Consider the following 14,400-nt stretch of genomic DNA (forward strand, 5'->3'; position numbering starts at 1 on the left):
AAGAAATAAATAAATAAAAACAAAAAACCCCCTGAAAATAACAAATGTTGACAAGGATATGGAGAAATTGGAAGCTGTGCATTGCTGCTGGGAATGTAATATGGTATAACCCCTGTGGAAAAAAATATGCGGTTCTTCAAAAAATTAAACATAGAATTACTATATGATCCAGCAATTCCACTTATAGGTATATACTTAAAAGAACTGAAAGCAGGGACTCAGATATTTGTACACCAATGTTCATAGAAGCATTATTCGCAACAGCCGAAAGGTGGAAAAAACCCAAGTGTCCATCAATAAATGAATGGATAAACAAAATGTGGTATATACACAAAATTGAATGGTATTCAGCCTTAAAAAGGAAGGAAATTCTGACACATGCTACAACATGGACGAACCTTGAGGATATTATGCTAAGTGAAATAAGCCAGGCAAAACAGATAAATATTGTATGATTCCACTTAAATGAGGTACTTAGAATAGTCAAATTCACAGGAACAAAAAACAGAATGGTGGTTCCCAGGAGCTGGGAGGAGGAGGGAATGGCAAGTTAGTGCTTAATGGGTACAGAGGTTCAGTTTGAGATGATGAAAAAGTTCTGGAGACAGATATTGGTGATGGTTGCAACATGCAAAATGTGACTGTTTCTTTCCATTCTAGTAAACTTATCACAGTGAAGACCAGCTCAGAGAAGCACTCTATCCTCTATAGGAAAAATACACCAATTAGACTTCCACACCTGCCTTGAAAGCACCAAGAGGCAAATCAGCTTTGGAAATGGGGACTGGCACTCACATTTCCCACAACTCATTCAAATGTATCAGTCAATGGCCATACTAGGTTATTCGTTACCATAACTGCTAGCATACTGCTCAGTCAGCAGTGTATTTTACCAATTGTGAAGCAGAGCTATCTAATTATTCTGGCGCAAGAGCAACTGCAAGTAAACAACATAATCACGAGAACTCCTCAAGAGGCCACAGAACAGGTACAGGTACAGGACCCGCATGTTCCATTCTAAAGAAAATTCTACGCCTGACAGATTTTATCAGCTCAACCAAACAGAATGCAAATACTGATGATGATGATGATAAAGAATCCAAAATAAAGGTGAGTTAGTATCAGTCATAAAAACAATAGTCATGACCAGGTTAGGCTTTTGAGGGAACCTGAACCTTCAGACATTATTTATGTTGACTCTTTTCAGAACTGGTTTTTGTGTGGATCGCTGCTGTCAATAATTTGATGCTATCCAACTAAGTAGGACCTGGGGGATTACAATTCAGCCAAACATAATTCTAGTTACACCAGAAAACAAACAAAGGGAACAAAAAGAAGTCTTTGCATGTACCTGTACCAGACTTGAGAAGCATTACTTTACAAGAATCAGGCTTCAGTATTTAAACTTGAAACATACAATAATTAAAAAGCTCAAAATATAGAGTTTGGCTCAGGAAGTAAAGATTATACTGCTATGCGATAATCCTGCTATGATTATATTCTTTATTAGCATTTCTCATTTTACTTCAAGTACCCTGCACAGATTAATTTTTTCAAAATGTGTATTTTAGAATAAGTATGTAACTATACCTCTTTCAAGATATTCCATAATATGAATGATTCACTGATTCGTATAGAAGCATTCCTCTTTCATTATTCCAAATAACTGCAAATTCCAGAAGCCAATGAAAATATTTTCTATTGTTTGAAAACTTTAAGGAAAGAATGTTATGTTAAATCCCCAAATTAATATCAGCTTCACTTTTCATATATATTTAAATTTTAAAACTTTAGACTCTACCTTGAAATGTTGAAACGTACGCTTACGATATTCACACCACTCCACAAAAAAGTGTAGGCTTCGGAAAAACATGAACAGATCTCTTTTTTCTTCTGCTCTGTAGGAATAAGATTCTATAATTAATAAATATAATTAAATGAGAGCCCCAACCTGACTTTCTTATTACTGCTTTTTATATATCCTACACTAAAGCTAAAAAAAGTACTTGATATATTTCCATACAGTTGTATGTTGCTTAATGATGGGGGTATGTTCTGAGAAATGTGTCATTAGGCAATTTTGTCATTGCGCAACCATCATAGAGTGTACTTAGACAAACCTAGATGGTATAGCCTATTACACATCTAAGCTATATGGTACTAGTCTTGTGGGACTACCATCGTACACACAGTCTGATGTTGACTGAAACATCTTTATCCGACACGTGACTGTATACTGAACTCGGCACTTTTGCGTGTGTGCCCCTGTGATTGCTAGTGCTACTTTCTCAGCCTGGAATGCCTTCTTCCCCATCTTCTTTTTTTTTTTTTTTTTTTTGTGAGATCAGCCCTGTGCTAACAACTGCCAATCCTCCTCTTTTTTTGCTGAGGAAGACTGGCCCTGGGCTCACATCCGTGCCCATCTTCCTCCACTTTATACAGGACGCCACCACAGCATGGCTTGCCAAGCGGTGCGTCGGTGCGCGCCCAGGATCCAAAACGGCCAACCCCGGGCCGCTGCAGTGGAGCACGCGCACTTAACCGCTTGTGCTACCGGGCCGGCCCCATTCCCCATCTTCAAATGTTTAAATCCTACCCATCTTTCAAGGTACCACTCAATTGCCATATTCTTCTCGAAATCTTATGTGTTGACTGTGGTAATAAAGAATATATCTGGTCTTTGTCCCCAATTCCTAGCATAGAGCTTCAAAAACCCTTGGAATTCCTGAGTGACAAGAATGTCTGCTACACTGATGAGATGACTTTGGTGGCCTCTAGATAGCCTCAGGATGGGGACTGGTCACCAGAAAGACCAATCACATGATGAAAGGGTTGGAACTCTGGGCCAGCCAGACCTCCAGGGAGGACAGGAGGTTTGGAGACTGAGTTTAACCATATGGCCAATCACTTAATCAATGATGCCTATGTAATGAAACCCCAATAAAAACTCTGGACAACAAAGTTCAGTGGTGCTTCCTGGTTGGGGAATGCGCTGATGTGCTGGGAGGCTGATGTGCCTGATCCACAAGGAGAGGCACAGAAGCTCTACATTTCCCCTCCCCACCACCAGCCTGCCTAAGACTTTGGCCAATGTATTGTTTCCACTGGCTGTTTCTGAGGTTGCAGCTTTTATAATAAAACTATAATTTTTAGTATAGCACTTTCAATGAGTTCTCTGAGTCCTTTAAGCAAACTATCGAATCTGAGGGGGTTATGGGAACCCCAAAATTTATAGTCAGAAGGTTCAAGTGCAGGTGGCCCCTGAGACTTGTGGCCAGCATCCAAAGCAGGGCAGTCTTGTGGAGGACTTTGCCCTTAACCTGTGGGTCTGTGCTAAATCTAGGTAGTTAGTGCCATGACTTGAACCAAATTACAGGGCACCCAGTTGTTGACAGAGAACTACTATCAGAACAATGACCTCACCACCACACCATATGTCCTATTCCAAAATAGCTAGAAATAATTTCATTCCTATGCCTATGAGCTTCCATAGAAATTTATCTTAATTTTCTTAATACCATACCTATTATTATATTGAAACCCACAAACACGAGCAACTTGTAGGCAAGACACATGTATTCATTTAATCATTCACTCAATAAATGATCGTGGGAGTTGAGTTCCCATTCCAGTCACAAGGGAGTTAAGCACATTCCACCCGAACGCTCTCATTAATTACTATTTAGAACCATGGTCATAACATATAAAGTGAATACTGGAAGACTCTGAAATGTGAACAAAAGAAGGAAAAATGGGCAGAGACCTCAGAAATTAAGGGAGAGCCAGGCAATGAGTTCCTTGGGCTTCATTTTTGCCTTCTGTATATCCCAATCTGGATGCTAGAGCAGACTGCAGCAGAGAACTGCCAAAGGGTGGAGTAAAACAAAAAAAAGGCCCAGGGAAAGACTGCTTCCTCGAGCCAGCAGATGTCATGTAAGACGGGAAGGAGGACATCAGTCTTGGTGATGATTTTTTGGATTTGTCACCAAAAGCAAAGGCAACAAAAGCAAAAGTAAACAAGGAATCAAACTGAAAAGCTTCTGCTCAGTAAAGGAAACCAAGTGAAAAGGCACCTATGGGAAGGCAGACCATGTCTGATGGGGCTAAAACCCAAAATACACACAGAACTCACACAACTCAGAAGCAAAAGAACAATCCAATTAAAAAATGGGCAGAAGATCTGAGTAGACACTTTTCTAAAGAAGACATACAGATGGCCAACAGTTACATGAAAAGATGCTCAACATCACTAATCATCAGAAAAATGCAAATCAAAACCACAATGAGATATCAGCTCACACCTGTCAGAATGGCTATTATCAGAAAGACTAGAAATAAAAAGTGTTGGTGAGGATGTGGAGAAAAGAGAATCCTTGTGTGCTGTTGGTAGGAATGTAAATTGGTGCAGCCACTATGGAAAACAGTGTGGAGGTTCCTCAAAAAATTCAAGATAGAACTACCATATGATCCAGCAATCCTACTTCTGGGCATTTATCCAAAGAAAACAAAAACATTAACTTGAAAAGATATCTGCACCGCCATGTTCACTGCAGCATTATTTGCAGTAGCCAAGATATGGAAACAACCAAAGTGTCCATTGATGGATGAATGGACAAAGAAAATTTGGTATATATACACAATGGAATGTTACTCAACCATAAAAAAGAAGGAAATCCTGCCACTTGCAACAACATGGATGGATCTTAAGGGCATAATGCTCAGTGAAATAAGTTAGACAGAGAAAGCCAAATATCATATGATCTCATTTATATGTGGAATCCGAAATCAAAACAAAACAAACCCAAACTCACAGACATAGAGAACAGATTGGTGGTTACCAGAGGCAGGGGATGGGGGTGGGCAAATGGGGTAAAGGGAGTCAAAAGGTACCACTTCCACTTATAAAATAAATAAGTCATAAGGATGTAATGTACAGCATGGTGACTATAGTTAGTAATACTGTATTGTATATTTAAAAGTTGCTAAGAGAGTGGATGTTAAAAGCTTTCATCAGAAGACAAAAATTTGTAACTATGTGCGATGGATGTTAACTAGACTTATTGTGATGATCATTTCACAATATATACATATATCAAATCATTATGTTGTATGCCTGAAACCAGTATGTTATATAGGTCAATTACATCTCAATAAAAAAAAATGTTCAAAATCATGCAATTTAACATAATAAGTTTCTTTTGTGGTTCTTACTGGCAGAAGTTTTCAAAAATTAGGCAATAAAATTTTTGATGTAGTAAGAAAAAAAAAGATGAGAAGAGGGAAGCCATGCAGAACAGAACCCTAATGCCAAAGAGGAGCTGTGGCCCTCTTCCTCCCACCAGGCAACTGGCACTGCTGGCAATAAGCAAACATCAACATAAGCAGTGCCCTCACTTCCTGATCAGATGCTGCTGGGGAGACTGTGGGAGGAAGCTTCATCAATGAGCCCTGCCTGACACCAAGCAAATTTGAGGGAAGAAGGGGTGCCATTCCCCCCCTCCACTAGAATGGGTGCTGCAAACACAGTAAGATGCTCTGTCACCTTTCTATACCTTACATTAAGAGATCCCAAGCACAGTTTGGGGAGAATCAGAGAGAAGGAACCTGGAGAAAAGGATCCTTCACATCTGCGCATGAAGTCCTGAGATCACGTGGACTTCATGCACACAAAAACTGACCAGAAACAACAAAGCAAAAATACTTAGAACTGATATATGCTGTAGAATACCAACCAGAATTCAGATTGCCGCTCAGGACGCACACATTGCCTCAGGGCAATGTACAAGAAGGGCCAACAAAATAGGACGTTTAAACTAGCCCATAAAAGTGAGCCAGGATGTGTTTCTGAATAAGGATTGACATGGACAACTGCAAAAATGGCAAAGTAGGGACTACTGGGGGCTGTTCCTCCTCAGAAACACCGATAACCATTGCACACCTGTCAGAATCCTACTTAGTGGAACTGGGGAAGATAGCAAATGTTTATAGTAACCAAGCAAACCCTTAACCAGGAGAAGGGCCACTGAGCAGCAGAGGGAAGCTCTGCAGTGCTTTAACTTATGCGAGCCACATCCCCTACCCAGGCACGATGGTGGTCTTGAAGATGGCATCCCTCTTTCTCAGTGAGGGAACCTCGTCCTGACCACAGCAGAGTGGATCTTGTTCCCAAACGAAGTGCATTTGTTTTGATCTGTCTGTGGGGTCCCTGAGGACTAATGAAAGTGGTCTGACTATTTTTCACCTAACTCAGAACTTTCTTGAAGTGAAGATATCACTATGCAGAGGTTTCTCAAAAACACTGCAAGTCAAATGAACAAGCCACTGATGCCTGGGGCAACAAGTTAAGACAAGCAACAGACATGCTGAAAGCCAAGAGAGGAAAGAGTGCAGAGTAAGAATCTTTAGAGAACGAAGGACTTTGAAAAGAGCCTATGTATACCAAGGAACTAGAAAGCCACACGAATGTCCAGGGCAGGACGCACACTCAGAAAAGACCTGAGAAGACCACAAGCTTTCACTTCTGGCTTATCTTTAGGCTAAAGGCAGTCAGGGAGTCAAGGCCAAGGCAGAGTTGTGAAAGGCCTTGCAACGAGTTGAAGGAGTGCCCCAACACAGAGCCAAAACGCAAAACCAGGAGATAAAATACTTTTTCTTTTCTTTTTTTCCTTTTTTGTACATCATAATATTCATAATGTCCATATTCAACAACAACAAAAAAACAAAGCATGCAAAGAAAAAATATGGAATGGTCCAGCTAAAGGAAAAAAATTAATAGAAACCATCATCAAGGAAACACAGACAGTGGAATTACTAGACAACGACTTTAAATCAATATGTCCTAAATATGTTCAAAGAACTCCAGGAAACCAAGAGAACAATATGTGCAACAACCAGAGAATATTCATAAAGAGAAATTATAAAAAGAAAACAAATAGAAATGTTAGAACCAAAAGTACAATAACTGAAATGAAAAATTCACTAAAAGCGTTCAACAGCAGAAATGAATATAGGTGAAGTGAAATCATCCAGTCTAAGAAGCAGGAAGAAAAAAGAATGAAGAAAAATAAATGGAGCCTAAGAACCCTGTGGGACACCATCAAGCACATTAACATACACATAATGGGAGCCACAGAAGAGAGTTGAGAAAGGGGCTGAAAGTAAGTATATCTCAAGAAATAACGGCCAAGTCCTCTCCAAACTTGATGAAATATTATACACATCTAAAAAGCTCACAAACTGTGGGAAGACTAAACTCAAAGAGATCCACACCAAGACATATTATACTCCAACTGTCAAACACCAAAGAGATAATCCTCAGAGTGACAAGAGAGAAGTGACTCACCAAACAAGGAATCATCAATGAGACTAACAGCCAATTTATCATTAGAAACTATGGAGGCTGGAAGGTGCTGGGATGACATTTAGTGTGCTAAAGGAAAGAGAGAGTCAACCAGAATTCTTTATCTGCTAAGACTATCCTTCAAGAATGAAGAAGAAATCAAGATATTCCCTGATATTAAAAAGCTGAGGGAGTTCATTACCAATATACCTGACCTACAAAAAAATGCTAAAGGGAAGCTTTCAGGCTAAAATGAAAGAATACTGAAAAGTAATTCAAAGTCTTATGGAGAAATAAAAAATAGGTAAATAACAAAGACAATGTTACTGTATTTTTAATTTATAACCCCATTCTTTCTATATGATTTAAAAGACAAATGCATAAAGCAATAACTTTAAATTTATGTATAAAGATGTAATCTGTGATAACAACATAAAAGAGAAGGGATAGAGGTATATATAAAGGAACAAGAGTTTTTACACACTATTGAAGATAAGTTGATATTAATTCAAACTAGATTGTTTTAGGTTTAAGATATTAATTGTAATCCTCAAGGTAACCACTGCGAAAATAACTACAAAAATACACAGATAAGGAAATAAGAAAGGAATCAAAATGGTACTACAAAAATCAATTAAACATAAAAGAAGGCAGTAATGGAGGAATAAAAAACAGACATGACATACAGAAAAAAAATCGCAAAATGACAGAAGTAAATACTTCCTTATCAATAATTACTTTTAAACGTAAATGGATTAAACTCTCTAACTAAAATGCCAATTGGCTGAATAAATTAAAAAAAATAAGATCCATCTAGATGCTGTCTATAAGAAACTCACTTTAGCACCACATACACAAAGAGATTATAAAATAAAAGGCTTGAAAAAGATATTCTGTTCTAGGAAAAAGATATTCTACTATTTCCATGCAAACAGTAACCAAAAGAGACCTACAGTGGCTATATTATCATCAGACAAAACAGACTTTAAGTCAAAAATTGTTACAAGAGGCCACGAATAACACAATGTATTGATAAAAGGGTCAATTTAACAAGAAGATATAACAATTTTAAACATATAAGCACCTAACAACAGATCACAAAATATATGAAGCATAATTTGACAGAATTAAAGGAAGAAACAAACAGTTCAAAAAAACAGTTGGACACTTCAATACTCTACTTTTAATAATGAATAGGACAACTAGACAGATGATCAGAAAGGAAAGAGGATTTGAACAACACTATAAACCATCAGACCCAACAGACATATACAAAACATGCCAACAACAGCAGAATACATATTGTTCATATGAAACATTCTCAAGACATACTATATGTTAGGTCACAAAACAAGCCTAAATACATTTTTAAAAGACTGAAATAATACAAAGTATACTTTCCAACCATAATGGCAAACAAGTAGAAATCAATAACAGAAGGAAAAACGGTAAAATCCACAAATATGTGGAAATCAGACAACATACTCTTAAACAACCAATGGATCAAAGAACAAATAACAAAGAAAATTAGAAAATAATCTGACACAAATGAAAACGAAAACACAACATACCAAAACTTATGCAGACCAAAAGCAGTGCAAAGACAAATTTATAACTGTAAACACCAACATTAAAATAAGAAGAAAAATCTCACATCAATAACCTAACTTTATACCTTAGGGAACTAGAAAAAGAAGAACAAACTAAACCCAAAGCCAGCAAAAGGAAAGAAAAAATAAAGATTAGAATAGATATAAATGAAATAGAGAATAGAAAAATAAACAAAACAAAAAGTTGGTTCCTGGAAAAAATTAACAAAACTGACAATCTTTTTAGTTAAGTGGACTAAACAAAAAGACAACTCAAATTACCAAAATCAGAAATAAAAGTGGAGACATTACCATTGACCTTACAGAAATAAAAGGGATTATAAGAGAACACTATAAACAATTGTACGTCAACAAATCAGATAACCTGGGTGAAATGTACAAATTCTTAATAATATACAATCTATTAAAACTGACTTAAGAAGAAATAGAAAATCTGAATAAACCTATAAGTAAAGAGACTGAATCAATCATCAAAGTTTCCCAACAAACAAATGTCCAGGACCAGATGGCTTCACTGGTGAATTCTCTCAAACACTTACAGAAGAATTAAGATCCGTCATTCTCAAACTCATCCCCCCGACTCCAAAAAAGGCAGGAACACTTCCTAACTCCTTCTATGAGGCCAGCATTGTCCTGAAACAAAAGCCAGACAAAGACATCCCAAGAAAAGAAAACTATAGGCTGATACCCCCTTTAAATACAAATGCAAAAGCTGCAGCAAAACACTAGCAAACAAATACAAGAACATATTTAAAGGATTATACATCATAACTGAGTGGGATTTATCCCAGGAATGCAAGGGTAACTTAAAAGAGAAAATCAATCAATGTAATACAGAATGTTAATTGAATGAAGGAAAGAAACCACATGATTATCTAAATTGACACAGAAAAATGCTCTTGACAAAATCCAACATTTTTTCATGATAAAAACTCTCAACACATTAAGAATAGAAGGGAACTCTCTCAACATGATAAAGGCCATTTAAGAAACACACACAGCTAACATCATTCTCAATGGTGAAAGACTGCAAGTTTTCCTCCTAAGAACAGGAACAAGACAAGGATGTCCATTTTCGCCCCTTCTATTCCACATTGTACTGGAATTTCTGATCCGAGAAATTAGGCAAGAAAAAGAAGTAAAAAGCATCCAACTGGAACGGAAGAAGGAAAACTATCTATTCACAGAAACCAAGATTTTACATATTTAGAAAATCCTAAAGAATTTACAAAATCTATTAAAGGTAACACACGAACTCAGAAAAGTTGCAGGATATAAGAGCAATGCACAATAATCACTTATATCTCTATATACTAGTGATGAACAATGTGAAAATAAAAGTAATAAAACAACTCCATTTATAATACCATCTAAAAGAACAAAACACGTAGGAATAAATCTACCCAAAAAAGTCCAAACTTGTACACTGAAAACTACAAAACATTACAAAAAGATATTAAAGAAGACCTTAATTAATGGAAAGACATCTGTGTTCATGGTCAGGAGACTTACTACTGTTAAGATGGCAATACACTCCAAAGTTATCTACAGATTCAATGCAATCCCTATTAAAATGCCAAGGGCCTTTTTTTTGCAGAAATGGAAAAGCCAACCCTAAAATTCATGTGGAACTGAAAGGGACACTGAATACCCAAAGCAATCTTGAAAAAGGAGAAAAAAACTGGAAGACTCATACCTCCCTATTTCATAAATCACCAGTAATCAAAACAGTGTGGAACCGGCAAAAGCATAAACTTAAGGATCAATGGTATAGAATCCAGAGTCCAGAATTAAATCATAGACCTACAGTCAATTGATTTTTGACAAGGATGCCAAGACAATTCAATGGGGATAAGAACAGTGTGCTTCAAAAAGTGGTGCTGCTGCAAATAAATGAAGTGGCACCCTTACTTCACACCATATGCAAAAATTAATTCAAAATGGATGAAGACCTAAATATAAAAGCTAAAACTATACAACGCTCAGAAGAAAACATAGAGGCAAATATTTGACCTTGGATTTGGCTAAGGTTTCTTAAATATGACAGTAAAATTATGAACATCAAAATACAAAATAGATAATGCAGACTTCATAAAAATTAAAACTTTTGTGCATCAAAGGACATTATCAAGAGAGGAAAGGACAAACTAAACAGTGGTATTTGAAAACATATATCTGATAAGGGTCTAATACCCAGAATATATAAAGAACTCTTTTAATAATTTTTATTTATTTATTTTTTGCCCCCAAAGCCCCAGTAGATACTCGTATGTCATAGTTGCACATCCTTCTAGTTGATGTATGTGGGACGCGGCCTCAGCATGGCCGGAGAAGCCGTGAGTCAATGCGTGCCCGGGATCCGAACCCAGGCCGCCAGCAGCGGAGCGCACGCACTTAACCGCTAAGCCACGGGGCCGGCCCTATATAAAGAACTCTTAAAACTCAACATAAAAATCACAAAAATGCTACAACTAGCTATCATGAACACTGTTGAAAGAAATGCAAAAATAGAAAGTATCAACAAAGAAATAATAAACAAAAAGAAGAATCAAATGAATAGTTTAGAACTGAAAAATACAATAACGTAAATACAAATCTCACTAGATGGTTCCATAGCAGAAGGGAGATGACAGGGGAAAGAATCTGTGAACTTAAAGACCGACCAACAGAAATTACCCAGTATCAACAGAGAAAAAAACAGATTTGGGGGAAAAAAAAAGGAAAAGATCTTCAGGGAGTTGTGAAATAATAAATAACAAAAGGTTTAACCTTCATGCCACCAGCCTCAGAAGGAGAGGGGAAAGGGCTTGGGGCTGAAAAAATATTTGAAGAAATAAGTACTGAATACTTCCCAAATTTGACTAAAAAAATATGCCTACAGATTCGCAAAGATGTCTAAGCATAGAAAAATGATGACCACATTTCTGAAAATTAAAGACAAAATTTCTTGAAAGCAGGCAAAGAGAAATGGGGAAATAAAGGGACAACAATGTGAATGACTGTTTATTTCTCATCAGAAACCATGGAGGTCAGAAGCAAGCGGCACAGGATTTTTCACAGGCTCAAAGAAAAGAACTGCCAAAAGAGAATTGTATCTGCAGAGAAACAGTCATTCTCACATGAAGAAAATTAAGATAATTTGTTGCCAGAGACATCATTCACAAAGTTTCCTTTAGCTCTTGAGTTATTTAAAATAGCTGATTTAAAGTCTTTGTCTACTAAGTTCAATGTCTGAGCTTCCTCAGGGACAGTTGCTACTGATTGACTGCTTTTTTTCCCTTGTGTATGAGCCATACTTTCTTGTTTTGTTTGTTTTTTGTTTTGCCTGTCTTGTAACATTGGTTGCAAACTGAACATTAAATATAATGTGGCAATTCTCAAAATCAGATTCCCCCTCTCCCTAGGGTTTGTTGTGTGTTTTTTTGTTCACTTAATCTGAACTGATCTGGAAAGTGTGTACTGTTTTGCACGGCTCCTGAGGTCTCTGCTCAGCTAGCTAATATTTGGACAGAGATTTACCTAAACACCCAGTACCAGTATGTCTCCCAGTCTGCCAGGGGCTCTTTGTGTGTGATGGGATGCACCTCAATACTCAGCAAGGCAGCTGACAACACTACCTTAGCCTTCACTTCCTGCTTTGGCAGAACCTCAGGACCAGCCAGTTCTGAGAACTTAGGGCCATCTCAGGTCTTTCCTGGGCAAGCATGCAACCCAACACAGCCCCAACATGGGCAGGACCTTCTAGATTCCCAGGAATATGTCAGAGCTTTTCAAAGTCCCTATGGCCAACCCATTCTCCAGCTTTTCCTTTTAACCTTTTTGGTTAACCTATTAATTGCCCCAACTGTTATCAACCACCTCAGGCAGCCATGAAGTTTAAAAATTGCCTCCAAATATATTCAGCAAATGCTCCCAGAGAAAAGGCTTTCACGCTGGACGAGTTCTGAGTCAAGTCAATAAATGCAGCTTTGCAAATGAAATCTTTCAGGGAACCAAAAAACAGGTCAGATAAATGACAATTCACTGGGAACGAGGCTGTGAAGGAGTGTGACCCTATCTGCTCCCTCTGGTGGCTGCCAGGCTTGCTGGTCATCATCGTGATTGCTGGCTTTTGGTTGTCAAGGCCACCACAGGGCTGGTAAAGGAGAGATGAGAACAGGGCATTTAAAAAGCCACAAAGCTCACTCTTACCAAGATTCTGCTAGTTTTCCTGAATAAATGCTCCTTGATTGCTACAAGCCTTTGGTTCATTTCGAGTTCTGAAAAATTTGTTTCTGACAGTCTTTACCAGTTTTCTTGTTGCTTTTATGGAGGAGAGAATCTTCAAAGGTACTTACTTACTCTGCTAGTATCACTGACGTCTATGCCTTGGATTTTTAAAGGACTCAGAGAGGGCTCTGTATTAACATGTGTTTTCTGTATTCTGGTGCTTTGACATCTGGAGCCTTGCTGACCCTGGAGACACTGTCCCTCCCAAGGTTAGCCAATTCCTAGAGAGTAAACAACTCACTCCTGAGTGTGCCAACCAGTCCAGAGCTCACACCCCAACCACATCCCTTTATCAGGCTCTCAAACTGGCCATTATCCACCTAATCACCCCAGGGCCAGGTACCAGACAACGAGGGACAGGTCCTATGTCCCAGAACCTCCCGAAATTATTCAAACCAGCAAAGCCTAAGCCTGCTCACCCTGCCTCACCCATTCCTTTCATCAGAAACCAAAATAAAGGCTCTTGCCCCTTTTCCCTCTCTCCCTCTGCCTCCTGACCTACCCCAGTACTTCTCCCTGTGGCCCCTGTGATATGTTGCTATGAAAAGAGAGTAACAAACTATCTTTTCAACGGCAATCCTCTCCTGATCTACTGGCCTCAAATAATAATAAAACCTATTAAAATAGGCTCCCATGCATTTGTTCTTAACTTTTAAATATGAGCCATGTAGTACATATGAGCACAGACATTTATATCAAATGTAAGTTGTTGGTTCCCGTAGATAGCAAAAAGACTACCCCAGAAGATATAAACAGCAGTGGTGAGGTTTATTTTCTCCATATTTGGTCACTCAGGCAAATGGTCCTGAAATAGTTCATGAACTCATTGAGACTGCTACTTAGAGAGATCTCACCAAAATGGTCTTCATGGCAGCTACAGTTATATTTCTATGAATGTGACTAATTTGGGGCAGCTCTTGAGCATCAAGTAAATGCCCCACTGAAGCCGATTTGATCTTGGTGAGCTTATTAGAACTTGGAATAGTAACTCCAAGAGAACTCTTGTGGAAGTCAGCATTGGGATTAACTGAATTGTGATTGCTGGAAAATGTCCTCAAAATAGCCTCACACATGTGAAAAATGAGCATGTGCATGTAATAATCATTCAGCTTACCTGTACAATGATTAACCTGAGGAGTAATTTCTTACCAACTCCTTTCAGGTTATAGCCTTTTAAGCTTT

The 14,400-nt window shown here is 38.0% G+C and overlaps 1 protein-coding gene across 4 annotated transcripts in view; it reads right to left on the reverse strand.

The window, feature by feature from the left end:
• CENPP (centromere protein P) overlaps window positions 1–14,400 on the reverse strand; it is a 211,349-nt gene that overhangs the window by 164,166 nt on the left and 32,783 nt on the right. For all 4 annotated transcript variants that reach the window (XM_087444832.1, XM_004442744.3, XM_087444834.1 and 1 more), the window contains exon 5: window positions 1,802–1,898. In XM_087444832.1, coding sequence (XP_087300958.1) covers window positions 1,802–1,898 — 97 coding nt within the window. The remainder of the gene's footprint in view (window positions 1–1,801; window positions 1,899–14,400) is intronic.

This window comes from Ceratotherium simum, chromosome 20 (assembly GCF_057802395.1).
Source record: "Ceratotherium simum simum isolate JZ-2026a chromosome 20, ASM5780239v1, whole genome shotgun sequence".
NCBI lineage: Eukaryota > Metazoa > Chordata > Mammalia > Perissodactyla > Rhinocerotidae > Ceratotherium > Ceratotherium simum.